This window comes from Euleptes europaea, chromosome 9 (assembly GCF_029931775.1).
Source record: "Euleptes europaea isolate rEulEur1 chromosome 9, rEulEur1.hap1, whole genome shotgun sequence".
NCBI lineage: Eukaryota > Metazoa > Chordata > Lepidosauria > Squamata > Sphaerodactylidae > Euleptes > Euleptes europaea.
Window position 1 is genome coordinate 82,957,852 of NC_079320.1, and position 15,885 is coordinate 82,973,736.

The 15,885-nt window shown below is 45.3% G+C and overlaps 1 protein-coding gene across 1 annotated transcript in view; it reads left to right on the plus strand.

Annotated features, from left to right (window-relative positions):
* Window positions 1-15,885, plus strand: part of FAM184B (family with sequence similarity 184 member B) — a 107,778-nt gene that overhangs the window by 68,759 nt on the left and 23,134 nt on the right. Inside the window, exons 7-8 of the mRNA XM_056855109.1 lie at window positions 1,569-1,670; window positions 15,668-15,785. Of these exons, the coding sequence (XP_056711087.1) occupies window positions 1,569-1,670; window positions 15,668-15,785 (220 nt within the window). The remainder of the gene's footprint in view (window positions 1-1,568; window positions 1,671-15,667; window positions 15,786-15,885) is intronic.

A 15,885-nucleotide genomic window follows, 5' to 3' on the forward strand; every position in this document is an offset into this window, starting at 1 on the left:
GAAAGGGCTAATCCATTTCCCACTAGGTTTTGCTGTTCAAAACCACCACCCCTGTTCTGCTAGTAGCACTTCAAAGGAAAATATACTTTTTTGAAAGGACACCTATGTTTCCCATTAAAAGGGCTAGTAGCATTTAGGAGAACCAGTTTTGAATGGCAAAGCCAAGTGGAGATTGAAGGGTTAAAATCTCTTTCCTACACAGTCCTCAAGGCAAATTGAAGAGGAATGAGTCTACACAATTTGTATTTTCTAGGCAGACTAAGAGACAAGAACTTTTTCTTGCCCATTAGAGCCCCTAGGGTGAAATCCTACCCACATTTACTTTAGAGTAAGTCTTACTGAACTCAGTGGGACTTATTTCTGAACGGGGTGAATGGAGCTGTTAGTCTGGTAACCAGCAGTCTCAGCCCTCCTTCAAAAGTATGAGGGTGACGTTCACCTACTTTACAAGTATTTCTTAGGAATACCAAGCAAATTCAAGTGAAGAGATATTGTCGAAGGCTTTCATGGTCTCAAGACACTGTCCTTCAGTGTTACTCTTCTGAAGATGCCTGCCACAGCTGCTGGCGAAACGTCAGGAAAGAAAGTACCAAGACCACAGTCACACAGCCTGGATAACCTACAAGAATCAAGTGAAGAGCTTTGTGCCCTTTGTAGAGGGCAAAATGTAGAGGCAAAAATACTTGTCCTGTGGTTCGTCTTAAACACTATATAAATTATTAGATTTGTCAGCCATATAAAGCAAGCCAATATAATGTACTTTTAAAAATACATCTTTGTAAATGGTCCAGAAGAAGATGTGTGCCATCCCTACGGTATTGTCCTCTCATCCTATTTTTTAAACTTCTTGGAGAGGAGGCTTTATTTCCTGTCATTAAAATGATCAGAGACACAAAAATGTTACAGTTTGTCTCCCATGAAGGTATAGATTTTAAAATGAGCTGAGTTGGTCATTAATTCAGTGCAAGATTGAAATTGTCTAAGAAGGCTGTTGAGAGCCAGCGGGGTGCAGTGGTTGAGGTGTCAGACTAGGATCTGGGAAACTCAGGTTCGAATCCCCACTCTGCCATGGAAACCTGCTGGGTGACCTTGGGCTAGTCACACACCCTCAGTGAGTATTTAGATGGGAGACCTCCAAGGAATACCAGGATCATGACACAGAGGCAGGCAATGGCAAACCACCTCTGAATGTCTCTTGCCTTGAAAACCCTAAGTCAGCTGTAGCTTGACGGCAAGAAAAGAAAAGAAAAAAAGAAGGATGAATCATGTCTTGCGCTTGTAACAGTGAAACCTCCTTATAGACAGCATATCCATGTGAAAGGAGGTAGAAGGAGAGAAAGGGTGATGAGTAGGTTGTGGGACAGAGACAGAAATGGGAAAGAAGGGTGGTACACAAGAGAGTGTGAGGAGAACAAAGCCCCCCCGTGTGCTGTGTAATTCTGCCCCCAAGCATCCTGTTACTTGGCTGCCTTAGACGGGGGACATTTAGGATTATGTCCATCTGTGTATATTTTCCATGATGTGTAATCCCCCCCAAAAAACCTGTTTTTTTTCTCTTGTTGAATTAGGTTTTAAGGCTAGAGGATTTCATCAAACAAAACCGGGACATTGCCAAATATGCAGAATTTTTGAAATATCTCGCCAGAAAGCCCAGTGAGAGGCAGCAGGAGGTAAGGCGCATATGGCTGCAGAGCTCTAAAAGGCCCGTGCCACTGTTTCTGACCTGGGTTGTAATTTAAACGTTCCCTTTTTACACTCCTCTTTAAATGAATCAAGTCAACACAAGCATTTAAAATAGCACTTTCTCAATCAGCTCGGTCAAATGTCTCATGTCAGGATTTTACAGATTCCAGATGGTTGAAACAATCTCCGTCCTTGAGCTAATCTAATAATGTACAAGATCTCAGAGGAAGACCTGCAACATTCCCCCCATAGTGCCTCCTGCAAATGCAAAGTATTGCCATAGTAAAATCCTGCTCCTTCATTTGTCCACAACAGAACTGAAGTTCGGGTGCACTCCATAAACCATCATCCAGTCTCCTTGTCTTGCTTTACTGTCTCTATGAAACCCAATTTGTTTAACCATGATACAACTTTAAACTTGTTAAGCAAATAGAGGGGGCCACACCAAACAAAACAGAGACAAAAAGCAACAATTGGTGCAAGGAAATAAGATTTAATAAATAAAGTACCCCTATGCAATTTGCACAAGATTCTTCAGGGGGATCTTTCTCTGCTCAAGCGTCCCATGCAAGCCAAATATACAGAGTTTTTTTAATATCTTGCCAGAAAACCCTGCGAGAGGCAGCAGGAGGTAAGGTGCATATGTTTTATTGCTTGCAATTGTTTTATTGCTTGCATGGGAAACTTGAGCAGAGAAAGATCCCCCTGAAGAAGCTCATGCAAAACGCGTAAGGGTACTTTATTCAAACTAGTTGAGTCAGTGGCTTCCAAACTCTGTAGCAGAACATAGTACTGTATCTCAAGAATGGTGACAGTGTGACCTGAGAGATAAAGCCATCATGTCGAGTGCATTCATCACTCTGAAAGCAGAAAGTCCCCCCATGTAACATTAATTACCCATTGTTCTGTAGTTACATGGGAAATTACATCATCCTGGTGGAGGGAATGAGAAGGTGCCCCCAGAGGGTGACTGTAGCCCTTTTCTCAGGGTCCTCCAGCTGGGGTGGGAGGGGGAATTGTGCCACTGTCCCCACCCACTACCCTTCCTGCATTGACTGAACCTGTGTACCCAGAGTCTACATGTGTACATGGTCCTGGAAAATCCAGCGCCCTCAGTCGCACAGAGGGAGCCGACCGGTGTATGCACATAGCATTGGTGCATACAGTTACAGTCAACACCTGGAAAGTGGGGGTGGGGACAGATCCTAGGATCCCTGTGGCTCAGCGGAGGAGCATCTGCTTCGCACGCAGAAGGTCCCAGGTTCAATCCTTGGCATCTCCATTTAAAAGGACCATTCAGTATGTGATGTGAAAGACCCCTGTCTGAGACCCTGGAGAGCAACTGCCGGTTAGAAGAGGAGAGTATTGTTAAAGTAGACAGTACTGACTTAGATGGATCTAGGGTATGAGCCCAAATGGAAGATGGTGTGAAAAGGGCTTTTGTCCTGTGTTAAATCATAGTGATCCAGTTCTTTACAAGGAATCGATTACAACAAATGTGAGTAAAAGATGTGGCTTCTTTTCACCATTTAACTTTGACAGTGTCCAGAGATAGGTCTATCTTGTTAATCAGCACCACCACCCAAGGCCAAATCTCAAATAGCATTCCTGGAAATAGCGACTTCATCTAGTTGCCTTCTCTGAGACAGATGTGGCCCCTGAAATTAGGGCAGCCAAGGCTGAAATCTGGAGATCTGCTCTATCAACAACTACAGATGAATGTATACTGAGTCAAACCATTGGTCCCATCTTCACTCAGTTGGTTTACTGTCACCATGGCCATTAAGTGTGAGCAAGTGAAAAAACAGCTCCTTCTGTTAGCCTGTTGGATCTACTGTATGGAAGGTCTTGGGAGAAGCGAAGTTTTCATTCTTGTCTCTGTCCCCAGGAAGCAGTAGAAAGGGAGCTTTTGCCTAGGGGTAGGTAATAGCACAAGCAATACAGATTTTCGGGGGGGGGGGTATCAGGTGGGTGGGAATATTCACAGCTAGGAGGCCACCATATGGGAAAGGCTGCATTCTACTGAGGGCAGGGTCTGCAGCTGAGAACACTGAAATGGAGAAGACTTTATTTCCTGCCTGGCAGACGAGGCAGTGTGCTGTCACTAATGCAGCTCTAACTTGGGCCTGACTTCAGACTAAAAATAGCTTCCCCAGCCACATAATGCACATTTGGGGTTGGCCTAAGACCAAGAGTAGGCTAAGCAGAATGGATGGAAATGATATAATTAAAGCTTTATACTCAAGGTCCTGGTTTTTCCCACCACACTTATTTGTTGATACTTTGCCAAGTTAATTACATTAAAACACTTTTTCAAAGATGGGCCTTAGTTTTTCGTGACATGCTCTTTCCAGTGAAATAGTGGCTGTCTCTTTGCAGAAGAGCTGGGCAGAATCCAGAGGCTAACCCCCTATGGATAGGGTAGCCAACCTCCAGGTGGTGCCTGGAGATCTCCCGCTATTACCACTGATCTCCAGGCGACAGAGGTCAGTTCCCCTGGAGAAAATGGCCGCTTTGGAAGGTGGTCTCTATGGCATTATACCCCATTGAAGCCCCTCTCCTCCCCAAACCCCACCCTCTTCAGGCTCCACCCCCAAAATCTCCAGGTATTTCCCAACTCCGAGCTGGCAAGCCTACCTATGGAGCAAGAAAGGACAGGGGTGGAGAGTGTTGGGGCCTCTGGGGCTTGACCAAGGCTGGGAACTAGCCTATCTCAAGGTTGCCCTAGCTTCGAAGGGTGTCAGGTCCCAGGCAGGGCTAGGGGGCTGGGTAGTCGTGCGGCCCAAGGTTGAGTTAGTGGAGATCAAAACAGGAGTCCAAATGTGTCCAGAAGAAGAGTCGTTAATCAAGCCGAGGGTCAGAGTGCCAGGAATGCAAGCCGGTCGGAGAAAGGGTCAGGAGCCGAAGTGGATGCGAAGCAGTCCGGAAACTGAATCGTTGCTTCCACGGAGACACCTTTCAACAGCCTGGGATTATATGACCCTCCGGTAGTGTGCTCATTAGCCCCATCAATTACCTAGCCTGGCTCCTCTCAGTATTCAGGGCTTTGTGTCCGTCTATACTCCCGTGCCTGCTTGCGACGGGTAGCTAAGTCTTTGCGTAATCTTTCCCGAAGCCTATCTATCCGTGAGGGTGAATCTTCTATCCTTGCCGGCTGACTCTCCTCATCGTTAATCATGAGGGGAGTGGGAACTTCTGACTCCGACGGAGGCAAACTGCCAACTTCAGAGGAGACAGAGGGCCCTGCCTCTGCCTCTGTTACCAACTCAGCCAGGATCTGTGTCTGTTCAGTATCTAGATCCCTGCTGCTCACGACAAAGGGCTACTTGGAGCCTGCATTGGTGTAGCATCATGAATTGCACTGGAGTGCCCTAGAACTGCTGAGGTTACAGCAGAAACCATCAGTCATGGCTGGCCCCACATGCCAAAATGTGTCACTTCCTTTGCCGATCTCAGGAGCATGGCTGGCCCATCCAATAGGCCAAAATCAAACTGGAATCTGTGGGGTGTGTCAGTGTGGCGTAATGGGTAAAAGCCGCGGACTCTAATCTGGGGAACTGGGTTTGATTCCCCACTCTTCCACATGAAGCCTGCTCGGAGGACTTCCGCAGAGACACTGGACTGAGCGCCACGTTCTTCGGGGGCTCCTGAAGAACCCAAGAAACGTTCAAATCTGGGATGCATCCTGCACCCCTACCCGGATCCTAAAGAGTGGACCGGGGACCAGGAACTCTCCTGCAGCCTTGAAGAGCGGTTTGACCCCCATTTTTCTGAGAGAGGACAACTCTCGGGGAACTGGGCGAGGTCCCGCGGGCATTGAGGGGAAAATACAACGCCGCGAACGTCTCTTTGGATTTAGGGTCAGTCCTCCTCTACCTATTACCATCTAAGCAACTATACGGAAGCAAGAATACCTACTCTTCTAAAATCTGAGTAAGTTATAAAAACTCTTTTGTTTTACCTGGATTTGGAGGATCTGAAGAATTGGCAAATACATCTATCAAATCCATGCTTCCCCACCTGATATATAAATGACTCTTACAAAACAAAAAAAATATCAGATAAACCGGCAGGAATTCTATCAATTTGATCAGTGGGTAGACATAACAAACAGGAGCTTTTGAAAGACGTTACAACTACCAATCAGATACTCTGATGTTGAAAGGGGAGGGAGGAAGAATCCCCCCTCCTTAGTTGTTGTCTTTCTGCCTTCATTGTTTAATGCCATCGTGAGACTGTAACAGACTGTGAGATTGTGAAACCCGAAGTGTGTCTCCCTTGAGTAACTGGCAAATCACTCCCAAGTTCCTGGAAGAGGAGGTAACGAAAGGTCCACGGTTCTACATCTTTATGGGTATATCCTGTTCTTTGCCGCAGTCTATACTAGAGTGTTTTCAACTTGATGGTATTTAACATCAAAATACTACCCACAATACAGGAATCCTGTTAAATCACCTACAAATTTTTCTATTTTTTGGTTTATTTGCCCGGACTCTACAAACTAACTAACAAAATTTTTAAAAGTAGCAAGCATGGAACGTGCTATTAAACAGATGGATCAACTAATTGCCATGACAAACACCATATATCAATTGATTAACCAAAAACTGGATTCTATTTTGGATGTACTTAAAGACATAAAGGACCAAGCTAATACAACAAAGTCAAAAGGAGAGTCAGGAAAAACATCAAGACTGCGCATCCCTTCAACAGGAAACTGCAACAGACCAGCTGCTTACGAAGGATATGAACGTGAGAGACCTTGACTTTTATCTTTATAAATTGCCTGAAGAATTCTTTGATATTAGCTTGGTGGACTTGAAGGGTGGTAAGGCTGGAGCTACCGGGATTTCTTTTTATGAACTTGGAACTGAAGAAACTACAATGCAGATGAGAACTCTATGCTTACAGAGGGAATTTTACCAAACACATTCAAGGATGCTCTCTGGTGTTTGCCATTTTGTGACTGGCTGCACCCTCTATGGCAGGGGTATCAAATGTCCAGAGGAGGGCAACAAGATGGTGAGGGATGTGGAGACCAAGTCCTATGATGAAAGGTTGAAGGAGCTGGGTATGTTTAGCCTGAAGAGGAGAAGACTGAGAGGGGATATGATAACCATCTTCAAGTACTTAAAGGGATGTCATATAGAGGATGGTGCCGAGTTGTTTTCTGTTGCCCCAGAAGGTCAGACCAGAACCAACGGGTTGAAATTAAATCCGAAGAGTTTCCGTCTAGACAATAGGAAGAATTTTCTAACAGTTAGAGCGGTTCCTCAGTGGAACAGGCTTCCTTGGGAGGTGGTAAGCTCTCCTTCCCTGGAGGTTTTTAAGAAGAGGTTAGATGGCCCTGTCAGCAATGCTGATTCTATGACCTTAAGGAGATCATGAGAGGGAGGGCATCGTGGCCATCTTCTGGGCACTGGGGGTGTGTGGGGGAGGTAGTTGTGAATTTCCTGCATTGTGCAGGGGGTTGGACTAATGGCCCTGGTGATCCCTTCCAACTCTATGATTCTATATGGGCCATGGGCCGGATCTGGCCCCTTGAGAGCTCTTATCTGGCCCACAAGCCAGCCGAGGCAGCCCCCTCCCCCTCCACTCGCGGTCTGGGCTGGCGAGGCATGACTCGATCTGACCAAGTGACATTTATGTTACATCTGGCCCTTGTAACAATTGAGTTTGACACTCCTGCTCTATGGCAACCATATTGTAGTGGTGCCCACTCAAAATAACACAAGTATCCACATGTTTCAACCAAATTGGGGACTTCTGGGTTGGAAGCTGTAGCAAGCTATGCTAGATAGGGTTGCCAACTTCCAGGTGGTGGCTGGAGATCTCCCTCTATTACAGCTGATCTCCATGTGACAGAGATCTATTCACCTGGAGAAAATGGCCATTTTGGAAGGTGGACTCTATGGCATTATATCCTGCTGAGGTCCCTCCCCTCCCATATCCCACCCTCCTCAGGCTCCACCCCCAAAATCTCCAAGTATTTCCCAACCCGGAGCTGGCAACCCTCATGCTAGACCTTTCTAGAGTTCTTAATCTTGTAATGTTAGGAAAAAGAAAAGGCTCTCAGCCGCCCTACATTTGTTCACCATTGGTTTACTGCCCAAGTATTTCCTTCCAGGCATTTTCAGTTCACAGTTCAGGAAAAGGAGAGTGAGCAGAGATCAGGCTGTCTAATAAGAGAGCTAAATGTTGCCTTTAGGAGCTGGCTTTTATGGCTCTTCTGCATATGCTTGAATGCCTCTTATTGGATTGGAAGATGTCACCCAGTCATTCCCTGCAATAAAGAGGGTTGTTTGTGTTAGAAAGTAGGGGAGTTCTGAAGATTTGTGAGCTCACTCTGGGGTCTCTGTGCTTGCCCCATAAAATGAGAGGCATCCATTAGGCAGAGGTCTCTTTTACACTGGCCCATAAACATGTTCAGGGAATAAAGCAGCCTTATCGTGAGCACTACATGCCAAAAACCTTCCTGTGGAGTGTAAAAAGCAGGCATGTGCCAAATAGATAACAATGTTTAATTGAAAAAAAAACATACAAATTTAAACCACACATTTTTTTATTATAATCCATCAAAAAGCAAGTGAAATGTGTTGCTTTTTTTTTACAATTTAACTTTGCCTGTGTCTGAAGAATGGCATTTGTATTGTGTGAATGTTTTAATAGTCGCTGTTGAATTATAATAGTTCCTTTATCACATGGACACATTGCATTGCATTGTGTCAAACTCTTTATCTATCAAAGGCAGTATTATCTACTCAGACTAGTAATGGCTCTCCAGGATCTTATCCCTTTAACTGGAGATACCAGGGATTGAATCTGGGACTGGAAACCACTGAGCTGCAGCCCCTTCCTCCCTCTGCTGCCCTGACCCCCAGATTACCAGAAAGTGTAACATTTACATCAATAGTTGAACTCCATGACAAAATTCAGAGTTGGTGTAGAAATGTTAGATTTGGCATGTGTTTATGTGTGTGTGTTGCATTGCTTTCTTTGTATTTAATGATGAAGAACATAAGAAAAGCTATGCTGGATCAGAGCAAGGTTCATCAAGTCCAGCAGTCTGTTCACAAAGTGGCCAACCAGGTGCCTCTAGGAAGCAAAATATAACCTGATTTTTCTTTGGGGGTTAAACATTTTCACATGCAAACACAGCTGGAACCAGCAAGATACTTTACATTAAGTTAGCATGGTCAGAAATTCTTCATCCAGAAGAAAGATGAAAAATAAAATAGAAATTCTGAGGAAGTGAGCTCTGACTCAACATAAGAACATAAGAAAGGCCCTGCTGGATCAGACCAAGGTCCATCAATTCCAGCAATCTGTTCACACAGAGGCCAACCAGGTGCCTCTAGGAAGCCCACAAATAAGACGACTGCAGCAGCATTGTCCTGCCTGTGTTTCAAAGCACCTATGATAACAGGCAGGCTCCTCTGATCCTGGAGAGAATAGGTATGCATCATGACTAGTATCCATTTTATTTGTTTATGTATTTATTTTTGCTCTTAAATCCTACCCTCCCCAGCAAAGCCGGGCTCAGGGCGGTTCACAACACACTCAACATCATAAATACAATAAAACACAATAAAGAGCAATACAATGACATTAAAATTCCAATAAGTTAAAAGCAGCACCCATAAAACAACCATAATACATAAATCATGATTCTTGATTCATAATTTATAATTCAAAAATTCAAATGGTGCCAACTGCAGAAGATGTGCGCTCCAGCAGGACCTGTGCACAGTCGGAACCCCCATGCCATCATAGAAAGTAAGGGTGGGTGGGAGGGGAGGACATCATTGATGGTAAACGGTAGCTGCCCTCAACCATAAGCCTGGTGGAGTAGCTCCGTCTTGCAGGCCCTGCGGAATTCCTTAAGGTCCCACAGGGCCCTGTTCTCATTTGAGAGACTAGTAGCCATGGACAGCCCTCTCCTCCATGAACATGTCCACTCCCTTCTTAAAGCCCTCCAAGCTGGCAGCCATCACCACATCCTGGGGCAGGGAGTTCCACAATTTAACTATGCGTTGCATGAAGAAATACTTCCTTTTATTTGTTTTTAATCTCTCACCCTTCCACTTCAGCAGATGACCCTGTGGTCTGGTATTATGAGAGAGGGAGAAAAGTTTCTCCCTGGCCACTCTCTTCCCATCATGTCTCCCCTTAACTGCTTTCTGAGCTAAACATCCCTAAGCATTTTAACCACGCCTCATAGGGCTCTAGCCCCCTGATTAAAATGGCATCTGATAGAGATCCCTTTTTGCTCCCCTCCCGCCTGCCTGCAGCTGTCCCACTCGTTGCATATAGAAACAGAGTGGCAGCTCCATGCTCGATTCCTGTTGCCAGAGTGTACCATGCAAGTCTGGTGTTGATTAGGAGACTGTGAACACTATTCCCGGTATCAGAAGTGAATCCTCTCCCTTTTTAAAATTGTGCTTAAGCATTATCTTCAACTGCAGTTAACGCAGACATGAGATTGGCTTGGAACTGCAGTTTCAATTCTCGCTTCAACAGGAACCCTGGTTAGTCTTACCTGTGATTCATGTCCGCATCAAGCATAGCCTTAGCCGTGATTAAGTCAGAAAATGTGCGTTCTTTCCCAAGAGAAGAAAGAAAGAGAGTTGGTTCTTATACCCCAATTTTTTCTACCTTTTAAGGAGACTGAAACTGACAATCGCCTTCCCTTCCTCTTCCCACAACAGACACCTTGTGAGGTAGGTGGGGCTGAGAGAGTTCGGAGAGAACTGTGACTAGCCCAAGGTCACCCAGCAGGCTTCATGTGGAGGAGTGGGGAATCAAACCCAGTTCTCCAGATTCGTGTCCACCCCTCCTAACCAATATGCCATGCTGAAGGGGCGTATTGGCAGTGTACAGGCCTGTAGCCTGCCTTACAATTCCTTAACGGCAGTTAACGGCAGTGGCTCACAGTGGGAAGAGTGTGGCAGAATGGTGGTGGTGGCATATATTATACACACCCCCTTCTCCAGGTTCTGCTTTGCTGAGCAATTTAGCCAGGGTCAGACTTAGGCACGGGGCATCCAGGGAAGCGGCCTCAGGCCCTTGCTGGGGAGACCCCCCCTGTCCCTGCAGCCCTCTGCTCCCAAGGCACCCATGCAGAGGCAAGCCCTGGAGCCACCCACACTGTGTGGGGTGGAGGTGACCAGCCAGTTGTTTCTCGCTCTGTCCTTTGGGGGGCAGGGCCATGAGCAGCCCCCCCCCCAGTATTCTGGGGCCCTGACCTCCAGTTCTGTTAGTGGTGAGAGTGTCAGGGTGATCCAGGTTCACGTCCCCATTCGTCATGAAACTCACCAGATGACCTTGGACCAACCGTTCTGCCCCAGCCAAGCCTGCCTAATAGAATTGTCATGAGAATAAAAACGGAGGAGTAGATAAACATGTACACTGCCCTGGGCTTCTAGGAGGAAGAGTAGGAGATAAATGTACTAAACAAGATTTTTTTTTCATTTAACAGTGTATAACAAAACCATCATTTGATAATGAGCTATGCTCACAAATGTCTGGGCTTCTGAGCTGGATGATTTACTGTACTGCATCCTGTCCTCTTAGGAAGAAGCACAGTTATTTGTTTCCGCGAAACAGACCCGCACAACACACAGGGAGCAAGCCTAATCATGTCTACTCAGAAGTAATTTCCATTTTCTCTAGCTTGACTTACTCCCAGGAAAGTATTCTTAGGGTAGCAGCCATATGTCGAAATATCTGTGGATTGATATTCTGCATAGAGGAGCAATGTCTTTCTGCCAAGTTAGAAACATGTTCTGTTTGGAGCTGTAATTTTCACAGCAATAAAGAGGAAAAGATCAGCCCCAATCTTCAAACTGAGGTGAATCTCAAAAGCTGCTAGAAAAGTCTTTATTTTCTAAGTAGTCCAAATTATTTTTATGCCTAATGCACTTCGAACACAACTCACTCTTCATCCAAACCAGCTGGAAAACAATTCGTGTTGTATGACTTCAGTATTTGCAGCTTGTAAAATACAAGGATCATACACAACCCACAAAATTAATTTCATTATAATAAAAATGAGCAATCTGTTCTGGCTTTAATCAAGTCCCATTTGATTCTGTGGGGCCAGCACAGGAGAATTTCCAGATGATTTGAGCTCTGTGTGTTTAATGAAGTAGTCAACATTTGCAGTGGTTTGTTCCCTGGGTTCTTGATATCACTCGAGGTATGCAGATTGCAGCCGGATGAGTCACTGGCCCATTGTCCAAGGTGCCAGCATGCCGCTGCTAAATAGCATATCAGGGAATTGCATTTCTCCAGTTTTGAAACAGCTATGCAGAAAAGAATATGCTTGGATCACAGACTGAGGCCTTGGAACTAAGATGTACATATGACAGCCATTCTGGAGTGGCGGGTCGGGGGGGGGGCAAAAAATCATTGACAGCCTCCATTTTCCATGTGACTCAGTTTCAGTTTCAGTCACCTTTATTGGCATGATAATAGTAATAATAGTAACAGAAATACATAAAACTCCATGCTCGCTCAAAAGAGTCTCACGTACAACATTATAGCCAAAACTTAACCACCAATTTAGAACTCTTCAGTTTTAAATGCTGTAATAATACGTTCTCCCAAACAACAAATGAGAACCAGCGCCTATCGCACGGCACAGCTAATACCAGTACCCTTTTATGTATTATTTCCCAGTGTCTGTAGATTGCCTCAGTTGGTTTTATTATTTATTTATTTCCTTACCCTCTTATTTTTATTTTTAATAACAATCGCCAGAAACTTTGCCACATGTTCGGAAACAGCAGGTATCCTCTGTTCCCACTGAATTTGAGTTTACCCTTGACATTCAGACGGCGCTGAATCAGTCCTTCTTCCCCTGGTAGTTTTATAACCTAATAAGCACAACTGGAGTTTCAGTGCTGAACTTATTTTCTTCATTAATGTTTGGTTCACGAAGTGGGGTGGGTGGGAATGTGTCTTTTTCTGTTATCTGGGGAAATATGAATCCCTGCTAACATTTTGGTTTCAAGTTATTCTGTGTACCTTCCACTCACTTTGTTATCGGGGCTTAGATGAAAGAGCAGCCCCCAGGGGGGGCATTAACATTAATGTGCTTCACACCTACACTCTGAGATTAGAAGCCATTAGCAACCTTCCAGGCTAGCCTGGAAAAGCAAAAGAAGTTAACTACAGTGTTTTTCTTTGTGGGGTACTGACTGAATTCGGGGACTGCAAACTGCAAAGGGAGATAGGGTTGCCAGGTCCTTCTTTGCTTCCGGCAGGAGGTTTTAGGGGTGGAGCCTGAAGAGGGCGGGGTTTGGGGAGTGGAGGGACTTCAATGCCATAGAGTCCAATTGCCAAAGAGGCCATTTTCTCCAGGTGAACTAATCTCTATCGGCTGGAGATCAATTGTAATATTAGGAGATCTCCAGCTAGTACCTGGAGGTTGGCCACCCTAAAGGGAGACCATCACTCTTCCCCTTAGCATTGGCCATAAAAAAAAAAGGTAAAGGTCCCCTGTGCAACACTGGGTCATTCCTGACCCATGGGGTGACGTCACATCCCAACATTTTCTAGGCAGACTATGTTTATGGGGTGGTTTGCCAGTGACTCCCCCAGTCATCTTCCCTTTACCCCCAGCAAGCTGGGTACTCATTTTCCCGACCTCGGAAGGATGGAAGACAGTCAACCTTGAGCCGCCTACCTGAAACCGACTTCCGTCGGGATTGAACTCAGGTCGTGAGCAGAGTTTGGACTGCAGTAGTGCAGCTTACCACTCTGCGCCACAGGGCTCCTAAAGAGAGACCATCACTCTTCCCCTTAGCATTGGCCATGGCTTCATTTATTTCCCAAATGAGAGCGAGGGCATCTTGGCCATCTTCTGGGCATGGAGTAGGGGTCACTGGGTGTGTGTGGGGGAGGTAGTTGTGAATTTCCTCCATTGTACAGAGGGTTGGACTAGATGACCCTGGTGGTCCCTTCCAACTCTATGATTCTAGGAAATGCGATCTTGGGCTGTATCAACAGAAGTATAGTGTCCAGATCACGCGAAGTGATGGTATCACTTTATTCTGCTCTGGTTAGACCTCACCTAGAGTACTGTGTTCAGTTATGGGCACCGCAATTTAAGAAAGATGTAGACAAACTGGAACGTGTCCAGAGGAGGGCAACAAAGATGGTGAGGGGTCTGGAGACCAAGTCCTATGAGGAAAGGTTGAAGGAGCTGGGTCTGTTTAGCCTGAAGAGGAGAAGATTGAGAGGTGATATGATAACCATCTTCAAGTTCTTGAAGGGCTGTCATATAGAGGATGGTGCCAAGTTGCCGCAGAGGATGTTGCCGCAGAAGGTCGGACCAGAATCAAAAAAAGTTTGAGCGGCGGCAGCTCAGCTGAGAGAGAGGGAGGGGCTTGCCCCAGGTGCAAGGAGAGGGAGGGCACCAGCGCAGCCTTGGGGAGCATGGGCTTGAGGAGAAGGAGCACCGCCCTCAGCGCCCTCACCACAGCAACACGGCACAGCCCTAGGCAGACGCGAGGGGTCCGCGCATGCCCTCAGAGAGGGCTCGGCATGCCGGCTGGGGCACGCGTGCCATCAGTTTGCCAACACGGGTCTACGCGCTTGTCCCTTCTCCACATCTCCACACTCAGCATAACTTGTGGGGAAAATGCACACAGGTGCAAAATGTATGCAAATTGGCAATGTCCATGCATAGGCTCTGTCTCAAATTACGTGTATGGTAGTGAGGAAGACACAGATGGAAGCAAAGTATTAGAATTCCACTCCCACTCACAGAGCATTGATGGTACACAACAACATTACTTCTGCACAATTCTCTTTAGCAAAGGCTTTGTGTGGGACAGGCATTGAAAGCAGCCAAATTAGGTTCTATCTCCAGATGGGAAGGGCTGAGAGGGTCAGATATGCAGGTCACAGATTTTCATGGGGGGATGTGTTTTACTTGAAGAATTTTATGTCTGAGGATTGAGAAATATCTGTCCAGTGCAATGAGAAAGATTTCTGTGTGAGCAACTTCTAACTGGTGTCACCTCAGAACAATCCTACCATTGCCTAATTGTTGATCAAATCTGAGAGAACCAGGAAGACAAGAAAGTGTTGCCTGAATCTTTAAAAAGAGAATTGGCTGTTTCTAGCTTAGAGGTATAAAGGTAGATAAGAGAGAGGTAGAAATATATAAATACTGTACTAAAGATTCCACTGTAGAGACTGTACCTTACTGAGAAAATTCTCTCATAGTCATTACATCATTTTGTTTGAATATTTATCTGGATTTGTATTAGGGTTGCCAATCCTGTTTGGAAATTCCTGGAGATTTGGGGGTATAGTCTGGAGAGCGTGGATTTTGGGGAGGGGAGGGAGGTCAGTAGGGATGTGATGCCATAGAATCCATACTCCAAACCTGCCATTTTCTCCAGGGAAACTGATCTCTGTGGTCTGGAGATCAGTTGTAATCCCAGGAGAACTCCAGATACCACCTGGAAGTTGGCAACCCTACTTAATATTTCTTTACTGATCCAATGAATTGGGGTTCAGGTTCTTATAATATTATTGTTTCGTACAAATTAAATACATGTATGTGTGTGTTAGCTATATAGGTATAATTAATTTGAATAGGCTGTGTACGCATTTATAATATGAATGAATGAATGAATGAATGAATGAATGAATGAATGAATGAATGAATGAATGAACGAACAAAGTTAGCTCATTGAAAGCAGGTTGTATTTTTTTTTTTATTTGTCAATTGTGAGAAATGAGAAACTGACAAGCACATTAGACTGGGCACTTACAGTGCATTCCTAAGGAGAGTTACTCTTGTCTAAGCCCATTCATTTCAATGGGCTTGGAGTGGAGTAACTCTCCTTAGGAATGCACTGTTAGACCACATCTAATCCTCATAACTGAACCCAATCCAGTTTGCTACAAGTCACTGAACAGATTTGTCTGAACTGTAGTGGGTCCTTAGCTTTATCTTTGTCTTTAGTCCCAAGATGCATCTGTGCAGCCGAAAAATATTTCCAGACAGTGTAAAGGCAGAACAAAATGCAGAGAGCAGTTAGCAGCGCCGTCGAGTGCCAGAAGTGAAGAGAAACGAAGGTACGGTGTGTGTGTGTGCTACTCTAATCTGTCCCTGAGGTCTATGACCTTTGTAAACGTGCCTAATATTTCTGATAAATACCCTATCAAAATATATTAGTGTTC